Source organism: Pituophis catenifer, unplaced genomic scaffold (genome assembly GCF_029215685.1).
Source record: "Pituophis catenifer annectens isolate HBS135680 unplaced genomic scaffold, rPitCat1.0.hap2 SCAF_6, whole genome shotgun sequence".
NCBI lineage: Eukaryota > Metazoa > Chordata > Lepidosauria > Squamata > Colubridae > Pituophis > Pituophis catenifer.
Genome location: NW_027256886.1, coordinates 3575855 through 3591955, shown reverse-complemented (window position 1 = coordinate 3591955; position 16101 = coordinate 3575855). Strand labels below are relative to the sequence as shown.

The 16101-nt window shown below is 40.7% G+C and overlaps 1 protein-coding gene across 3 annotated transcripts in view; it reads left to right on the top strand.

Annotated features, from left to right (window-relative positions):
* Nucleotides 1-3244, top strand: part of LOC139318644 (cytochrome P450 2J2-like) — a 44351-nt gene extending 41107 nt beyond the window's left edge. For all 3 annotated transcript variants that reach the window (XM_070946196.1, XM_070946195.1, XM_070946197.1), the window contains 2 exons: nt 648-789; nt 2821-3244. In XM_070946196.1, coding sequence (XP_070802297.1) covers nt 648-789; nt 2821-3005 — 327 coding nt within the window. In that variant the 3' untranslated portion in view covers nt 3006-3244. The remainder of the gene's footprint in view (nt 1-647; nt 790-2820) is intronic.
* Nucleotides 3245-16101: the final 12857 nt, after the last annotated feature.

The window sequence follows — 16101 nt, the reverse complement described above, 5'->3', positions numbered from 1 at the left end:
ACCTTGTTTGCAAAGCTGCTCTCAAAGAGAAAGAAGCGGGCGTGGCACACCCAGAGCTGCCTCTTCTTCGCAACAGCTGAGGACTTCTTCCACTTGGAGCTCCAAGCTGGGGGGGGGCTGCAATGGTGGCAGCTTTGGGGGGCTCCTTCCCTCAGTGGTTCGTTTTCTTTTACCTCGTCATTAAAGGCTTCTCTGTGCTTTTTGATCTTTCTCAGGCGCAGAGAAAAGTGACCCTATGAAGGGACTGAGCCTGCTAGTGAACTTGGAAGCTGAGAGGCTTCTTTTCCACCCAGCCACTGGCGCACAGCGCCGGAAAGACCTCCGGTCGCTGCCATCATCTTCGCACACGCACAGCTTTCTTCTAACCGGCTGAAGGACTTTTCGGCACCCTGCGGCCAGGAAGCTGAAATACTTCTTTGCTTCAGCCAGCTTACCATCTGACGGACATGTTGGGTGGGCGAGTGAGCAGAGACCGGGGGACCAATTCGAGGGCGTGGCCTGGCTGCCGTTACTACTGGTTCGGAGAACTAGTTCCTAAAGTTACTGGTAGAACTGGGCCGAACCAGTAGCAACCCACCACTGGTCTGAACCTTTTTGCCCATTTCATTATGGAACTGTTCTATTTCATCCTATATTTTTTTTTATAGGGGAGCATTGTTATCGCAGACCTACGCTCCGTTCTCCTTGATCCTGAACAATGGGAGACACCTGAAGAATTCAACCCAAATCACTTTTTAGACAAGGATGGGAAGTTCCTTGATCGAGAAGAGTTTCTGCCATTTGGAATAGGTACATCTATCAGCCCAAAGCAACTTATAATTTATAGTTTCCCACTATTGAGTTATTCTGAAATCATCATGGTTTGAACAGAAAATCAAGAAATCTGAATTCCTTCTAGTTTCAAAACTGTGAGAGTCTGAAGTTCTCCTGAGGCTACAGAGTTTCAACGGCAAAGAAATACTAATGATAATTACATTCTAATCAGTGTATGCACCAAGTGATACAAGCAACAAGCGATAAATCATTATCATAATCATCGTGAGATATATTCATCAGAATCATAAGATAAAACACTTAGTGATAGTCATAGGATACTTAATAAGCAATCAACATAGATCATAAGGTAAAGGTAAAGTTTCCCATCGCACATATGTGCTAGTCATTCCTGACTCTAGGGGGCAGTGCTCATCTCCGTTTCAAAGCTGAAGAGCCAGCACTGTCCGAAGACGTCTCCGTGGTCATGTGGCCGACATGACTAAATGCCAAAGGCGCACGGAACTCAAGTTACCTTCCCACCAAAGGTGGTCCCTATTTTTCTACTTGCATTTTTTATGGGCTTTCGAACTGCTAGGTTGGGACAAGTAATGGGAGCTCACCTCGTTACACGGCACTAGGGATTCAAACCGCTGAACTGCCGACCTTTTGATCGACAAGCTCAACATCTTAGCCACTGAGCCACCACGTCCCTTTTAAATCATACTAAATCATACTAGGATACTAAATAAATCATACTAGGATACTAAATAAAACAATATAAATTGTAAGATACAAGCAACAAAGTTATAATAAGAAGATGAAGAAATATGTAATAGGAAAAATGAGCAGAATAATAGTAATACAGTCCTACTAGGTTGATTAACAGGGTTGTGGGAATTAGTTGCTTAGCAGAGTGATAGCATGTGGGGTGGGGGGGAAACTGTCTTTGTGTTTGGTTGTTTTGGTGTGCAATGTCCTATAGTGTCGTCTCGAGGAAAGAAGTTGAAACAGTTTATATCCAGGATGTGAGGGATCTGCAGATATTTTCTCAGCCATCTTTCTGGCTCGTGCAGTATATAGGATCTCAATGAAAGGCAGGTTGGTAGCAATTGTTTTTTCTGCAGTTCTAATTATCTGTTGAAGTCTGTGTCTGTCCTGTTTGATTGCTGTGCCAACCCAGACAGTTACAGAGGTGCAAATGACAGACTCAATAGCTCCTTTGTAGAACTGGATCAGCAGTCTGAGCTTTCTGAGTTGGCATAGAAAGAACATCCTTTGTTGTGCTTTTTTTGTTGACATTCTTAATGTTAGGTGTCCATTTTAAGTCTTGAGCTAGAAACTTGAAGGTCTCTACTATTGCTACTGGGTTGTCTAGGATTGTAAGAGGTGGCAGAATAGGAGGGCTTCTCCTAAAATCTATCATTTCTACAGTTTTGAGTGTGTCCACTTCAAGATTGTTCCAGCTGCACCCCAAAGCTAGTTGTTCAACTTCCCGCCTGTATGTAGATTCGTTGGTGTCTCGAATGAGACCAATCACCACTGTTTCATCTGCAAACTTCAATATTTTAACAGAGGGATTCTTTGAGATGCAGTAGTTGGTATAGAGAGAAAAGAGTAATGGAGAGAGCACACAGCCCTAAAGGACATCTGTGTTAATTGTACAGGTATCTAATGTGATTCTGCCTAGCTGCTTCCTGTCTGTTAGAAAGCTTATGATCAACTTACAAGTGTGGTCAGGCACAGCTAGCTGAATCAGTTTAGTTAGAAGATTATCTGGAATGATAGTATTGAATGCCGAGCTGAAGTCTACAAAGAAGGACACTTGCATAGGTCCTTGGAGATTCAAGATGTTGTAGGATATAGTGCAGAGCCATACTAACAGCCAATCTATTTGCTCAGTAGGCAAATTGTAAAGGATCTATGAGTTAAAGTTATGCTCAAAGATACTAGGTCAACGTGAAAATCTTCGGCTGTTACAAATCCGTTCCGATTTCCTTGATGATGTGGTTATACCCTGGAGAGCAACTCATTATCCTCTTTATATATGTCTTGTCTCATCTACAGGTCAGCGTTCCTGTGTGGGAGAGCAGCTTGGAAGAATTGAAATCTTCGTCTTTCTGACCAGCCTGTTGAGGGCCTTCAGCTTCCGGTTGCCTGAAGGAGTGAAAGAACTCAATGAAGAACCTATTGCAAGGATGTCAATGCATCCGCACCCTTACAAACTGTGTGCTATTCCAACACAGGTTTAAATGTAAACACCATAAAAAGCATAAAACTAAATCCAGAGTAGCTCTTCACTATGATAAATGTTTCCTATATATACCTATTCATTTAATATTGGGTTTTGCTTCTATTTACTCACACTGACACTTGTTCAATATATTGCTGCTTTAAAGACCAGGAGGTTGTGTATGAAAAAGGTGCTGTATGGTTAAGTTTTTTTTTTCTTTTTTTCCCTTTGGGTGCTAATAAAACATATTACTTGTCATTAAGTCTTAGTATATGTATACTGTATAAGTCTTGGCGTATTCGGGTCTTTTCCCGTGTAAGATTGAGAGTATCTTGGTGACGTTTCGACGAGGTCCCACTCATCATCTTCAGGCTGGTGCTTTCGGCTTCGAGGAAAGCGTGATCGGAGCTGCCGTCTCTCTATAAATACTGGTGGGGAGGTGTGGGGTGCTGGCTTTGTTGCTGTGAGCGGGTTGGTTGCTGGTGTTGTTACATCTTGATTGGTAGATGGAGTTGATGTTTGCAGATTAGTCAGCTGTTTCGTAACATCCTGTGTGGGTGAGGTCCTTGATGTGTGCCCCTTAGTCTTTTGTGTTTTAACGACCTGGGTAATGGGCTGTGTGTTAACATCCTGAGTTCTAGTGTTGTGGTATCCTGAGTTTTTTGATGTAATGTCCTGAGCAGATGGCTGTGATGCCACATCCCGGGCTTTAGTTTGGCTCCGAGTTTGAGGTCTTGGCATGTGTTCACGGCGTGTGTCAATTTGCTTTGTGTGGGGGCGTGCAGCAGCTGGTGATGCCGCCGTGGTCTGGCTTCTGGATGGTGATTGTATTTCGTCTATGGGATGGGTTTGGGTTTGAATCTGGTGAGGTTGATTGGTGGTGGTGTCATGTGTTATCTTGGGTCCGGTGTTAATCTTCGTGGCTGGGACTCTTCTGTTGACAAGGGCTAGTTTCCAAATGTCCAGTAGGCAGGAGGTATCATCGCATTTATTCATGTTATGGGGGTGTTTCTCTATTTCGATGGCTTCCATGATTATTCTCTTGTTGAAGTGTTCAGTTTTGGAGATTAATTTGGTTTCTTCAAAGTCAATTTCGTGTCCTGTTGTTTTAAGGTAAGGTAAGAGCCTTGGTAGTACAGTGGTCTAAGGCACCCTGTTATTAAGCTGGTTATTAAGACCAACTGCCTGCAATTACTGCAGGTTCGAATCTCGCCAAAAAAAAGGTGCTGGAAAAGAGAGGAAGTTTTTTCTTCTTTTCTGATTTCGTTCTTGTGTTCTGCAATGCGTGTTCTGCAATAAATGCACGAAGCCGAAGACACTAGCCTGAAGAGTGGGACCTCGTTGAAACGTCACCAATATACTCTCAATCTTGCACGGGAAAAGACCCGAATGTACCAAAACTTGCATATATATATATATATATATATATATATATATATATATATATATATATATATATATATTTGTTTTCTCAGGTTTTCGCGGGTGTTTGTATGTAGGTCTTTGGTTATTCGGGTCTTCTCCCATGTAAAATTGGAAGTGTCTTGGCGACTTCCAATTTTACGTGGGAGAAGACCCGAATAACCAAAGACCTATAAAAAGCAGATATATATATATATATATATATATATATATATATATATATATATATATATATATATCTGCTTTTTACTTGTTCATGGTCTCTGCCTTATTTTCTATGAGTTTTGTCATTTTAAATCTCACATATCTATTTGCTCCATTCCCCCTTGCTTTTTACTGCCCACTCCTCCTGTGACTGACAGCTTGTTCATGAGTCACATCTTTTGAGTAGTACCGTTTGGATAGTTTGTATAGGGTTTCTCAGCTTCTTTATCTTAAATCATCAACTCTTCAACTGTCCAATTGATTGCTATATTCACAGGACGGTCTAGAGACTTGGATCTGCCCTCAAATGCTGCTCTTTATCTGATGGATTGCAACCTGAATTAAGTGTCTAAGGAGGTTCTCAGTGACCCACGTCATGGTTGCCCCAAAGGTGCTTTTTCAAGAAGCAACTAGACTTTCTGGAGTCCAGTTGCCTCTTGAAAAAAGCACCTTCAGGACAAACTGAATTAAGATTGGCCACAGGAGCAATACAATCTCCATACAAGCTATTGGGTAAGTTGTAAAAAAAAAAAAATGACCACATTCCATGGGATACATGACTCATGAAAATACTTTGGAGGGAAGCTTTCTGGGTCAATAGTAGTCCCAAGTCAAATAGAATCACGCAGGAGCAGTGGTGGGATTCAGCCAGTTCTTCCTTTTTCTTCCTCATTATTCAGATCCCATTAGAACATTACATCAAATTCTCTACACTGTGCTTTTGGAACAACATTTACAAATCAAAGGGTATCTGGGGAGAGCAGTTGAGATGATAAGCATCTTGGAAGGAAACACTTAAAGGGAACAGAATCAGAATAGGTCCCTCCAAGGGACCTTGGAGGTCTTCCAGTATCCTGCTCAAGCAGGAGACCCTATACCATTTCAGACGAGTGACTGTCCAGGCTCTTCTTAAAAACCTCCAGTGATGAAGCACCCACAACTTCTGAAGACAAGCTGTTCCACCAGTTAATTGCCCTCACTGTTAGAAAGTTTTTCCTTAATTCCAGGTTGCTTCTCTCCTTGATGAGTTTCCATGCATTGTTTCTTGTCCTGTCCTCTGGTGTGATGGAAAATAAATTGACTGCTCCTCTTTGTGGCAGCCGCTCAAATACCAGAATACTGCTATCATGGAATACTGGAATATTCCTATCAACAACTGGAAGCAAGAAAAGAAGACAAGCAGAGGACATGTCTTTGTGTATTTGAGGGAGTGTCACATAGAACAGAAACAATGGGTGTTAGGAATATGACTATTATTTAACTTGTTGGGTTGGCGATATAAAAACCATTAATGTATGTTTGCATTATGTTGTATTGTATTGTTTAGCTTTAAGACTGCTGTATTGCCTCATACTGTGTACTGATTGGTTAGCTCTATTGCCAATGTTCTTAAGAAGGAACTAGAAACATGGCTTGTTCTCTTTCTTGCTCTCTGATATCTCTTATCTGATTTACTGTCTTACTGTTTGGAACTCTAAAGAACTGTTTACTGTGTATGATTATTACGGCTGGTATGAAGACTTTGTTTATTGGACTGTGTAATTTATTAGAAATACTCAAAAATGGAGGGTTTTTTTCAGGCTCAAAGAATTTAAGTCATTGTCATCATCCCAAATTACAGATCTTTGGTTTGTCTAAATATCTCCATCAACATCTGAGCTCTGTCTTTTATTTGATGCTCAATGCTTTTATTCCCCAGGCCCAGCTTCCACAGAGAAGTGATGTCAATGTGTCGCTGCTGTTTCCAGGTGAGGCCATTGGAAAGAAGAATTCCTGTGGGCATCAGCAGATAGAGATAAATTATTCCTGATAACATTCATGTTTTTTTTAAAGAAAAAAAACAATTCTTATCAAATATCTTAGAGAGAACTTGGGAAAACTAGTTCTTGCCAAATATCTTAGAGAGAACTTGGGAAAACTCAGAGAAAACTTGGGAAAGATTCCTTGGATGAAAATCCTAAAGGGGAAAACAATTTAAGAAGCTTGAGAAATTCTGAAAAATATGATCATAAAAGCCCAGTCCAACACAATAGCAGTGAAAAAGAAAAACAAGAAATCCAAGAAGAAACCAGTATGGCTGCACAAAGATATCCCTGACAAATTGAAAGACAAAAAGGACAAATACAAAAAAATGCAAAGGAGGACACATAGCTAAGGCAGAATATCAGCAAATAGCCAGAATTTGCAAAGACGAAGTCAGGAAAGCAAAGGCTCAGAATGAACAAAGACTTGCAACAAAAATCAAAGATAATTTTTAAAAAGTTTCTTCCAACATATAAATAACAAGAAAAAACCCAAGGAAACAGTCGGTCCACTAAAGAGAGAAGATGGCAAAGAAGTAAGAGGCAGCAAAGAGAAAGCAGTGCTTCTTAACTCATTCTTTGCATTGGTCTTCACACAAAAAGAAACAACAATCTAACCTACCAAAAACATAACTAAAATACAGACTAGAAACAAAAGTTAAAATAAGCAAAAAATGGTAAGAGAACATCTGCCTGATATTTGAGGGGCTGCCACAGAGAGGAGGGGGGTCAAGCTGTTTTCCAAAGCACCTGTAGGCCAGACAAGGAAGAATGGATGGAAATTGATCTAGGAGAGATTCACCCTAGAAATAAGAGAAATTTTCTGACAGTGAGACCAATCAACCAATGGAACAGCTTGCCTTCAGAAGTTGTGGGAGCTTCATCACTGGAAGCTTTCAAGAAGAGACCGGACTGCTATCTGTCAGAAATGGTGCAGGGTCTCCTGCTTGGGAGGGAGGTTGGACTAGATGATCTACAAAGTCCCTTCCAATTAGAAATACTTTGAAACCTCCTTCCAGAGAGAAGCAACAGAAACAGACCATAAAGTTGGTGTGTGGGGTCTCTAACAATGCTTCAAGCTTTAAGCACATAGCACTTATATGCAGTATCCTGAATAACAGGAAGCAAGCTTCCTATAATCTTCTCGGCTGTCCTCACCACTCTCTGTAGGGACTTTCTATCTGAGACGTTGCTGCCACCAAACCAAACAGTGATGCAGTTTGTTAAAACACAGTCAATCGTGCCTCTGTAAAAAGTGGCCAAGACAGAAGGAGAAAGATGTGCTCTCCTCACAGGAAATGCAGACGCTGGTTTGCATGCATCACTAAGAATGATGCATGGAGAGACATCTACCTAATATGTAAGTAGCCCTGGTTTGAATCCCAGAAGAGTATGGCTAGCTGACGAGAGCTAAAAAGCTTGAAATAGATCTATGCTATAACCCTTTATTTCTTTATCTGTAAATTTAATACAAAAAAATAGTCTCTGAGAAAGAAACATGAATCTCAAAGTAGGATCATGAGTTTACCAGCATGGCTTTGCAAAACCTAGCACATGTCTTTCAGATAACTAATAAAGTGTTCTCCGCCTTCTCTCAGACCTAGAAGATCCTGCGAGTCCCTTGGACTGCAAGGTGATCAAACCTGTTAGTCCTAGAGGAGATCAACCCAGACTGCTCTTCAGAAAGCCAGATCCTGAAGATGAAACTCAAATACTTTGGCCACCTAATGAGAAGGAAGGAGTCCCTGGAAAAGAGCCTAATGCTGGGAAAGATTGAGGGCAAAAGAAGAAAGGGATGACAGAGAACGAGGTGGCTGGATGGAGTCACTGAAACAGTAGGCGTGAGCTTAAATGGACACCAAGGATGGTAGAGGACAGGAAGGCATGGAGGAACGTTTCCATGAGATCGCGATGGGTCGGACACGACTTCTCAATTAACAACAACAACAACAAGCTGAAACCTTTCTCTAAGGATGCACCTGTGCTGCTTGGAAGACAGTCATGAACAATATTCCCAGCTCATAAACTGTTTTTTCCCCTAAATCGGGTCAGCAACCTGCAGCTCTGGAGCCGCATGTGGCTCTTTTATCCCTCTGCTGAGGCTCCTTGTCACTCAAAATATGTGTTACAACCGCCAATGTGTGACACTTGCTGGCAAATGATTTATTGAGCTTTTCAACCCCCGGTAGGCCAACCATGGTTAAATCCAATAAAAGAAAAGTTTCAGAAGAAAACAGAATGTTTAATTCAACTACATATGCTAGTTTTGTGGCCACTCAAGAAATAGTCAGGCACGGGGAGGATTTTGTGGCTCCCGGTGTTTTCTTTTCTGTGGGAAATGGGTCCAAATGGCTCTTTGAGTGTTTAAGGTTGCAGATCCCTGCCCTAAATAAAAGCCTATTGGTACTTCCTTCTGAGGATAGAATCTTGATGTTTCTGTATTATTTTAGCATCCCAAAACAATTCCACAGGAAGCAAATGGTGTTGATCTTTTTAGATGCACAGAAAGTGTTTGACAATGTGAATGGGCAATTTACATTAGCACAGTTAAAAAAAGATGGATTTTGGGGAGAGATTTGTTAAGATGATTAACAAATCTGGGATAGGGTGGCCGCTGGAGCTCTGGACCAAGTAGTGCCTTTGCGGCCTCTGACCCGGCGCCAATCTCACCTGGCTCCTTGGTTCACCGAGGAGCTGAGGGAGATGAAGCGCCGAAAAAGACGCCTAGAGAGTAGTTGGAGGGCTAGTCTTTCTGAATCAGACCGGACACTGGTAAGATCTCATATTAAGAATTACCTAGTGGTGATAAAAGCAGCAAAATGTACTCATTTTGCTGCTCTTATTGCATCATCAGATAATCGCCCAGCCGCCCTGTTTAGGGTGACCCGCTCCCTGCTCCACCAGGAAGCATGGGAGGACCCCTTGGAGGGAAGAGCTGAGGATTTTGTTCAATATCTGCATGACAAAATCACTCAGATTCAGGAAGGTCTGGACTCCGACTGGGTAGGTCCAGCGAGGGTGACGGAGGCAGGTCTTGAGAATGTTATCTGGGATGAGTTTGATCCTGTGACCCCAGATGACGTGGACAGGATTCTGGGCAGATTGAATGCAACCACATGTTTGTTGGACCCGTGTCCCTCCTGGTTAGTGCTGGCTTCCCGGGAGGTGACGCGAGGCTGGCTCCAGGGGATTATAAATGCTTCATTGGGTGAGGGTGCCTTCCCCGCTGCCTTGAAGGAGGTGGTGGTGAGGCCTCTCCTCAAGAAGCCCTCCCTGGACCCGGCAGTATTGGCTAATTATCGTCCAGTCTCCAACCTTCGCTTTGTTGCGAAGGTTGTTGAGAGTGCGGTTGCGCAACAGCTTCCCCAGTACCTAAAAGTGAGAACAATTAATCAGTGGAATGCCTTGCCTTCAGACGTTATGGGTGCCCCATCTCTGGAGGCTTTTAAGAAGGAACTAGACAGCTACCTGTCAGAAATGTTACAGACTCATGGGGTTGGACTTGAAGACCTCCAAGGTCCCTTCCAACTCTGGTATTCTATGAGGGAACCAGGAATTTCTTTTAAAACAACACCTCAGTATAGGTAAGGCTAAACTTGATTTGTAAATTCCCTCTCCAGGGTCCAATTACACCTAGTCCATCACCACAAGAGCCTGAGTGGCGTAGGAGGCTAATGCCTCCTACTAAGACAGCATTTAACATCCAGCTGCCTGCAATTACTGCGAGTTCAATTCTCACCAGGCTCAAGGTCGACTCAGCCTTCCATCCTTTCTAAGGTAGGTAAATTGAGGACCCAGTTTGTGGGGGCAATAAGCTGACTTTGTATAAAATATACAAAAGTATGAAGGCTATTGCTTAATGCATTGTAAGCCGCCCTGAGTCTCTGGAGAAGGGCGGCATATAAAAATAAATAAATTTAAAAAAAAAATCCTCAAAACAACTACTTCATTGATGCTCAGGTAGTTGAGTAGGTAGCATGAACTAAATCTGTGCACCACTCTTCTTATCCTTATCTTGGAACATGACATTAATATTACATTTTCTGCATGGAGCACAATATTTACATGTTTATTTTTAACTTTATCACATGCATATCAGTTGAATGAAGGGAAATCATTAATATTCAGATTAGACAAAATGGGAGCCAGTATATATCATTTCCTAATCTCCTTTATTGATATTAATTTTCTCTGATATGGAACAATGCACTTCTGTGTATGTTTTTAGGCATGAATTTGAGTCTAATGCCTTGAGAGGAATCTGGAATCCATGCTCAGTTCCATAGGATTCTTTCAGTGAAGATCCCTATTTATTGAATCAAATGCTGAAGTCTATAAAAGGTTCCTTTTACTGGGTAGCCATTTAATTTCCTATAGGCCTATAAGACGAAGTTGATTGCAGAGGGATGGACTTAAGGATAAAACAATAGCTCTTTTTGTATCCCAATGTCCAATGATCAAATACTCTTTTTTAAACGATTCAGCTGTCAGTCTGTACTCACCACGAGGCATATCAAGATCAGTAATCAATAATTTGGCAGTAAGGACTAAAAAGAATAATAAAAGTATGGGGCCATAAGGCAACACACAATATCATCAAAGATGGCTAGGTCCTACTTAGACCACCTCTGTTGGGTTTAATGATGCTTCTGAGTTAGGCAATTATTCCTGGTAAAGTTTTAGCATGGATCATTTCCCAGTGTGCTCAAGGGTTAGGCAACTCATGTGCTGACTTCATTTTTAGGTAGGTGTTTTTTTTTTGTTTTGTTTTTTAATTTGATTTATATGCCGCCCTTCTCCAGAGACCCAGGGCGGCTTACAATGTGCTCAGCAATAGCCTCCATCCTTTTTTGTATATTTATACAAAGTCAGCTTATTGCCCCCACAACTGGGTCCTCAATTTACCTACCTTAGAAAGGATGGAAGGCTGAGTCAACCTTGAGCCTTGGCGAGATTCGAACCTGCAGTAATTGCAGGCAGCTGGTCTTAATAACCAGCTTAATAACAGGGTGCCTTAGACCACTGTACTACCATGGCACTAAGGTGTTGCTCAACATGTATAGTTCTCTACCTTTAATGCTTGGATTAAGGGCAACTGTTAATTAATAACAGCTGCTGCAGAATCTATTACAACAGCCCCAATTATTAGGGTGATGGTATTCATTTCTTTTAATTGCAGAAGATTGATCAACTATGTAGATTCAGACTTGGTACTCAAACACTATGATGCCCACATGAGAAATGTTCTCCTATTTGCAGGGGAAGGGGAAGGATTTTTTTTTTCATGATAATTTCCTGATAAGCTGCTTATATGGGTATGCATGAGACATAATGCTGAAGAACAAATATTGCTGTGACCCACAAGATTCTCCTTTATTATCAGGTAGATTTCACAGACATATGGTACATGATGATTTGAAATAATCCTGGTAGAATATAATGATAGGGTTATATAGCCCTTGTCTATGGTATTTCTCAATCATCCAGGCCATGGTTGTCCCAAAGGTGCTTTTTACAAAAGGTAACTGGACTTCTTGTTTTCTTTCTTATCCCAAAGGTCTGCACTTGTCTGTTTGTGTCAGGGTATTTGGTCCTTAAAGTGGGCAAGCTTCTGTCTTAATGCGTTCCTGGGGTTAAAGTGTGCACTTTCCGAGATATTCCGAGATATTCAGATATTCCTGCAAAGTATGGAAGTACATCATTCTGTTTGTTGTTCTCCTCTTTGTCTTTATGAAAAAGCTCCTGGTGGATCATTATCCAATCCATTACCCTCCACCTAGAAACAAACAACCTACTCTCTAATAAACAATTTAGTTTCAGAAAAAACTTATCCTGTAATCTACAACTTCTACACAGCAAAAACATATGGATTACAAATCTTGATCAGGGCAAAGCAATAGATGCAATTTACATAGACTTCTGTAAAGCCTTTGATTCAGTGGTACATGACAAGCTATTTCTAAAATTAAAACTACGGCATCTTCGGACCCCTCCATAATTGGATAACTGCGTTTCTGTCAAACAGACAACAAGTGGTCAAAATAGGGAGCGCCCTATCAAATCCTGCACCTGTTAATAGCGGTGTCCCCCAAGGCAGCATTCTAGGACCAACACTCTTCATACTGTACATAAATGACCTTTGTGATCATATTAGAAGTAACTGTGTTCTCTTCACCAATGATATTAAACTATTTAACACTACCAACCATTTATTTATTTATTTATTTATTTATTTATTTATTTGGATTTATATGCCACCCTATCTCTGCAGGACTAAGGGTGGCTCACAACAATAAACAAAACAAACAGACCGTTAAAAACAAAGTCCATGATAAAATTGACAAAAAATCCAATAAAACCCCATTAAATTCTATTAAAAATCCCATCAGTCTAGGGCAGCTAGATGGAATAGCCACGTTTTCAGCCCATGGTGGAAGGAGCGAAGGTCAGGGGCCACCCGGAGCTCTGGAGGGAGTTGATTCCAAAGGATGGGTGTGCCTACAGAGAAAGCTCTCTCCCTGGGGGTCGCCAGCTGACATTGTCTGGCCGACGGCACCCTGAGTAGGCCCTCCCTGTGAGAGCGCACCAGGCGATGGGAAGCTGTTGCTGGCTGCAAATGGTCCACCAAATATCCCAGGCCTAAGCCATGTAGGGCTTTATAGGTGATCACCAGCACCTTGAATCTCACCCGGAGGGCAACCGGCAACCAATGCAGGTCGCGCAGGAGAGGTATAACATGGGAGTGTTGGGACACTCCCATCACTACCCACGCGGCCGCATTCTGCACCAGCTGAAGCCTCCGAGTGGTCTTCAAGGGCAGCCCCATGTAGAGAGCATTGCAGTAGTCAATACGGGAGGTGACGAGCGCATGAGTGACAGTGCATAGGGCATTTCGGTCCAAATAAGGGCGCTGCCTTTGAAGGGTAACAATGCTGTTACCCTTCAAAAAGACCTTGACTTTATGTTGGAATAGTCAAAAAATTGGCAACTCCAAATCTCAACCAACAATTGCTCTGTCTTACACATTGGCAAAAAGAATCAGAACACTAAATACAAGCTAAGTGGACATGACTTTGTAGATGACCCTCACTCTGTCAAGGACCTTGGAGTACTCATATCAAATGATCTAAGTGCCAAAGCCCACTGTAACAACATTGCCAAAAAGGCATTAAGGGTTGTAAACCTAATCTTGCGTAGCTTCTTCTCAGGTAATATTACACTACTAACCAGAGCATACAAAACATTTCCTAGATCAATTCTCGAATACAGCTCATCTGTTTGGAACCTGCACTGCATATCAGACATTAACACCATTGAGCACGTCCAGAAATGTTTCACAAGAAGAGTCCTCCACTCCCCTGCTCGTAACAAAATACTCTATGCCACCAGACTTGAAATTCTTGAAATTCTGGGTTTAGAAAATTTAGAACTATGCCACCTTCAGTATGACCTAAGCATAGCTCATAAAATCATCTGCTATAATGTCCTACTTGTCAATGACTACTTCAGCTTCAACCACAACAACACACGAGCACATAATAGATACAAACTTAAAGTGAACCGCTCCAAACTCGATTGCAGAAAATATGACTTCAGTAACAGAGTTGTTAATGCCTGGAATGCACTACCTGACTTTGTGGTCTCATCCCAAAACCCCCAAAACTTTAACCTTAGACTGTCTACTGTTGACTTCACCCCATTCCTAAGAGGTATGTAAGGGGCCTGCATAAGAGCACCAGCGTGCCTACCGTCCCTGTCCTAATGTTCCCTTTAATTATATTCATTTTATGTATTCAATTCATGCTTATACTTATATATATTACCTAATATGTACTCGACAAAATAAAAAAATAAAATAAAAAATGTTGTGGAGGGACAAAATAGAACAATGTGGGATATGCAGTGGAATGCAGCAAGATATGTGCTGACTCTGTACATTGGGGAAACAAGATCTCTTCACAAACACACGACACAACACAGGAGAACAAACTCCTAAGGACAGGATTCAGCAGTCCACCTGCATCTGAAAGACACGGGTCACTATTTGGAAGACAGCAAAGTTCACAATGTGGACGAAGAGGACCACTGGTTGGAAAGAGGAGTCAAAGAGGCCATCTATGTCAAAATTGAACAGCCTTTCCTCCACAGAGGGATACGACACCACCCACTTCCTGTTTACAACACAAGCCTTTCAGCACTGCCAAGAAGATTCCACACCCATTTATACAGGTGACTCTGAGGATACAGATAAACCCCAAGTGGCCTCAATCATTCTCAGAGACCTAATAATCAGATGACTACAAAGAACATAAATCTTTCCATCCCTACCCATGAGTTAGAACTGAAGAAGCTTCTTGGGTGAGAAGTGAAATTGTATGTAAAACATGTAAAATTATATTAGATGCAAGAACTATGTTTTAATGTCAAAATGTTAAGGGAAAAGAATAAGGATAAATATGATTAATTGAAAAGGTTAAAAGGAATGTATAAATATTGTTAAAGATATGTTTTAAGCAAACCATGTCTAAATGTTAAAATGTCATGTGGGAGCGCCAGCCCTGTGGAACGAACTGCCCCCGGAAATACGTAAGATCTCCGACCTCCGGGTGTTTCGCTGCGCACTGAAGACCCTGTTGTTCCGCCAGGCTGGGCTATCAACATAATAGTTTTAAATTGGGGTATTTAAATTTTCTGGGGTTTTAAAACTGAGCCAAATTTATTTAATTATTTTAAATTTTAATTGCTGTTTTGTCTTGTGTTTTTAAATCGGCTGTACACCGCCCTGAGTCCTTCGGGAGAAGGGCGGTATAGAAATAAAATTATTATTATTATTATTATTATTATTATTATTATTATTATTATTATTATTATTATTATTATTATTATTATTATGAAAAAGGAGACAGAAAAATAAGATTATGTGAAAAAGCAATGCATAGATGGATGGAAACAACAAAGAAAGGCTTAAGTAGAGATAGATAGTTAAAGCAATGATGAATATGCTGTGTTTAACAGCCAAAACAATACTGAATATGTCGTGTAACAGCCAAAAAATGAATATGCTGTGTTTAACAGCCAAACAAAAAAAACGAATATGCTGTGTTTAACAGCCAAACAAAAAAAACGAATATGCTGTGTTTAACAGCCAAAAAATGGAATATGCTTTGTAACAGCCAAAAAATAGAAACTAATATGCTGTGTTTAACAGCCAAATAAGAAAGGGCATGCTGTGTAACAGCCAAAAAATAATAAAAGGATATGTTGTGTTCAACAGCTAAAATAAATGTTTATGCTGTGTTTAACAATTAAGAAATAAAAATGATTGGTTTAACAACAAAGAAAAGGACAATAAAGTTGGGTTTCTTTAGGAAAATACAAAATGAGGTGGGATAATTAAATGAGGAGATGTATGTTGAAAGTGCTAGTTAAGATAAGATGAGTAAGTTAGGTTTAATAATAGAAATAAAGAGTATAAATTTTGAGTCTAATAGTTAGAAATAAAATGGGTATGTTGAAATTAAATATTTTTGGAATGTTTAATATATTTGTATGCTTTAAATTGTTAAAATATATTCATCTAGGCAAATGAAAAGAGAAAAATGGATTGATAATTGATTAGTTTAAGGTAACGGGTTTTTGAGGATAATGGCATAGTTATCTAGACAGATTTGAGGGAAATATTTTTAA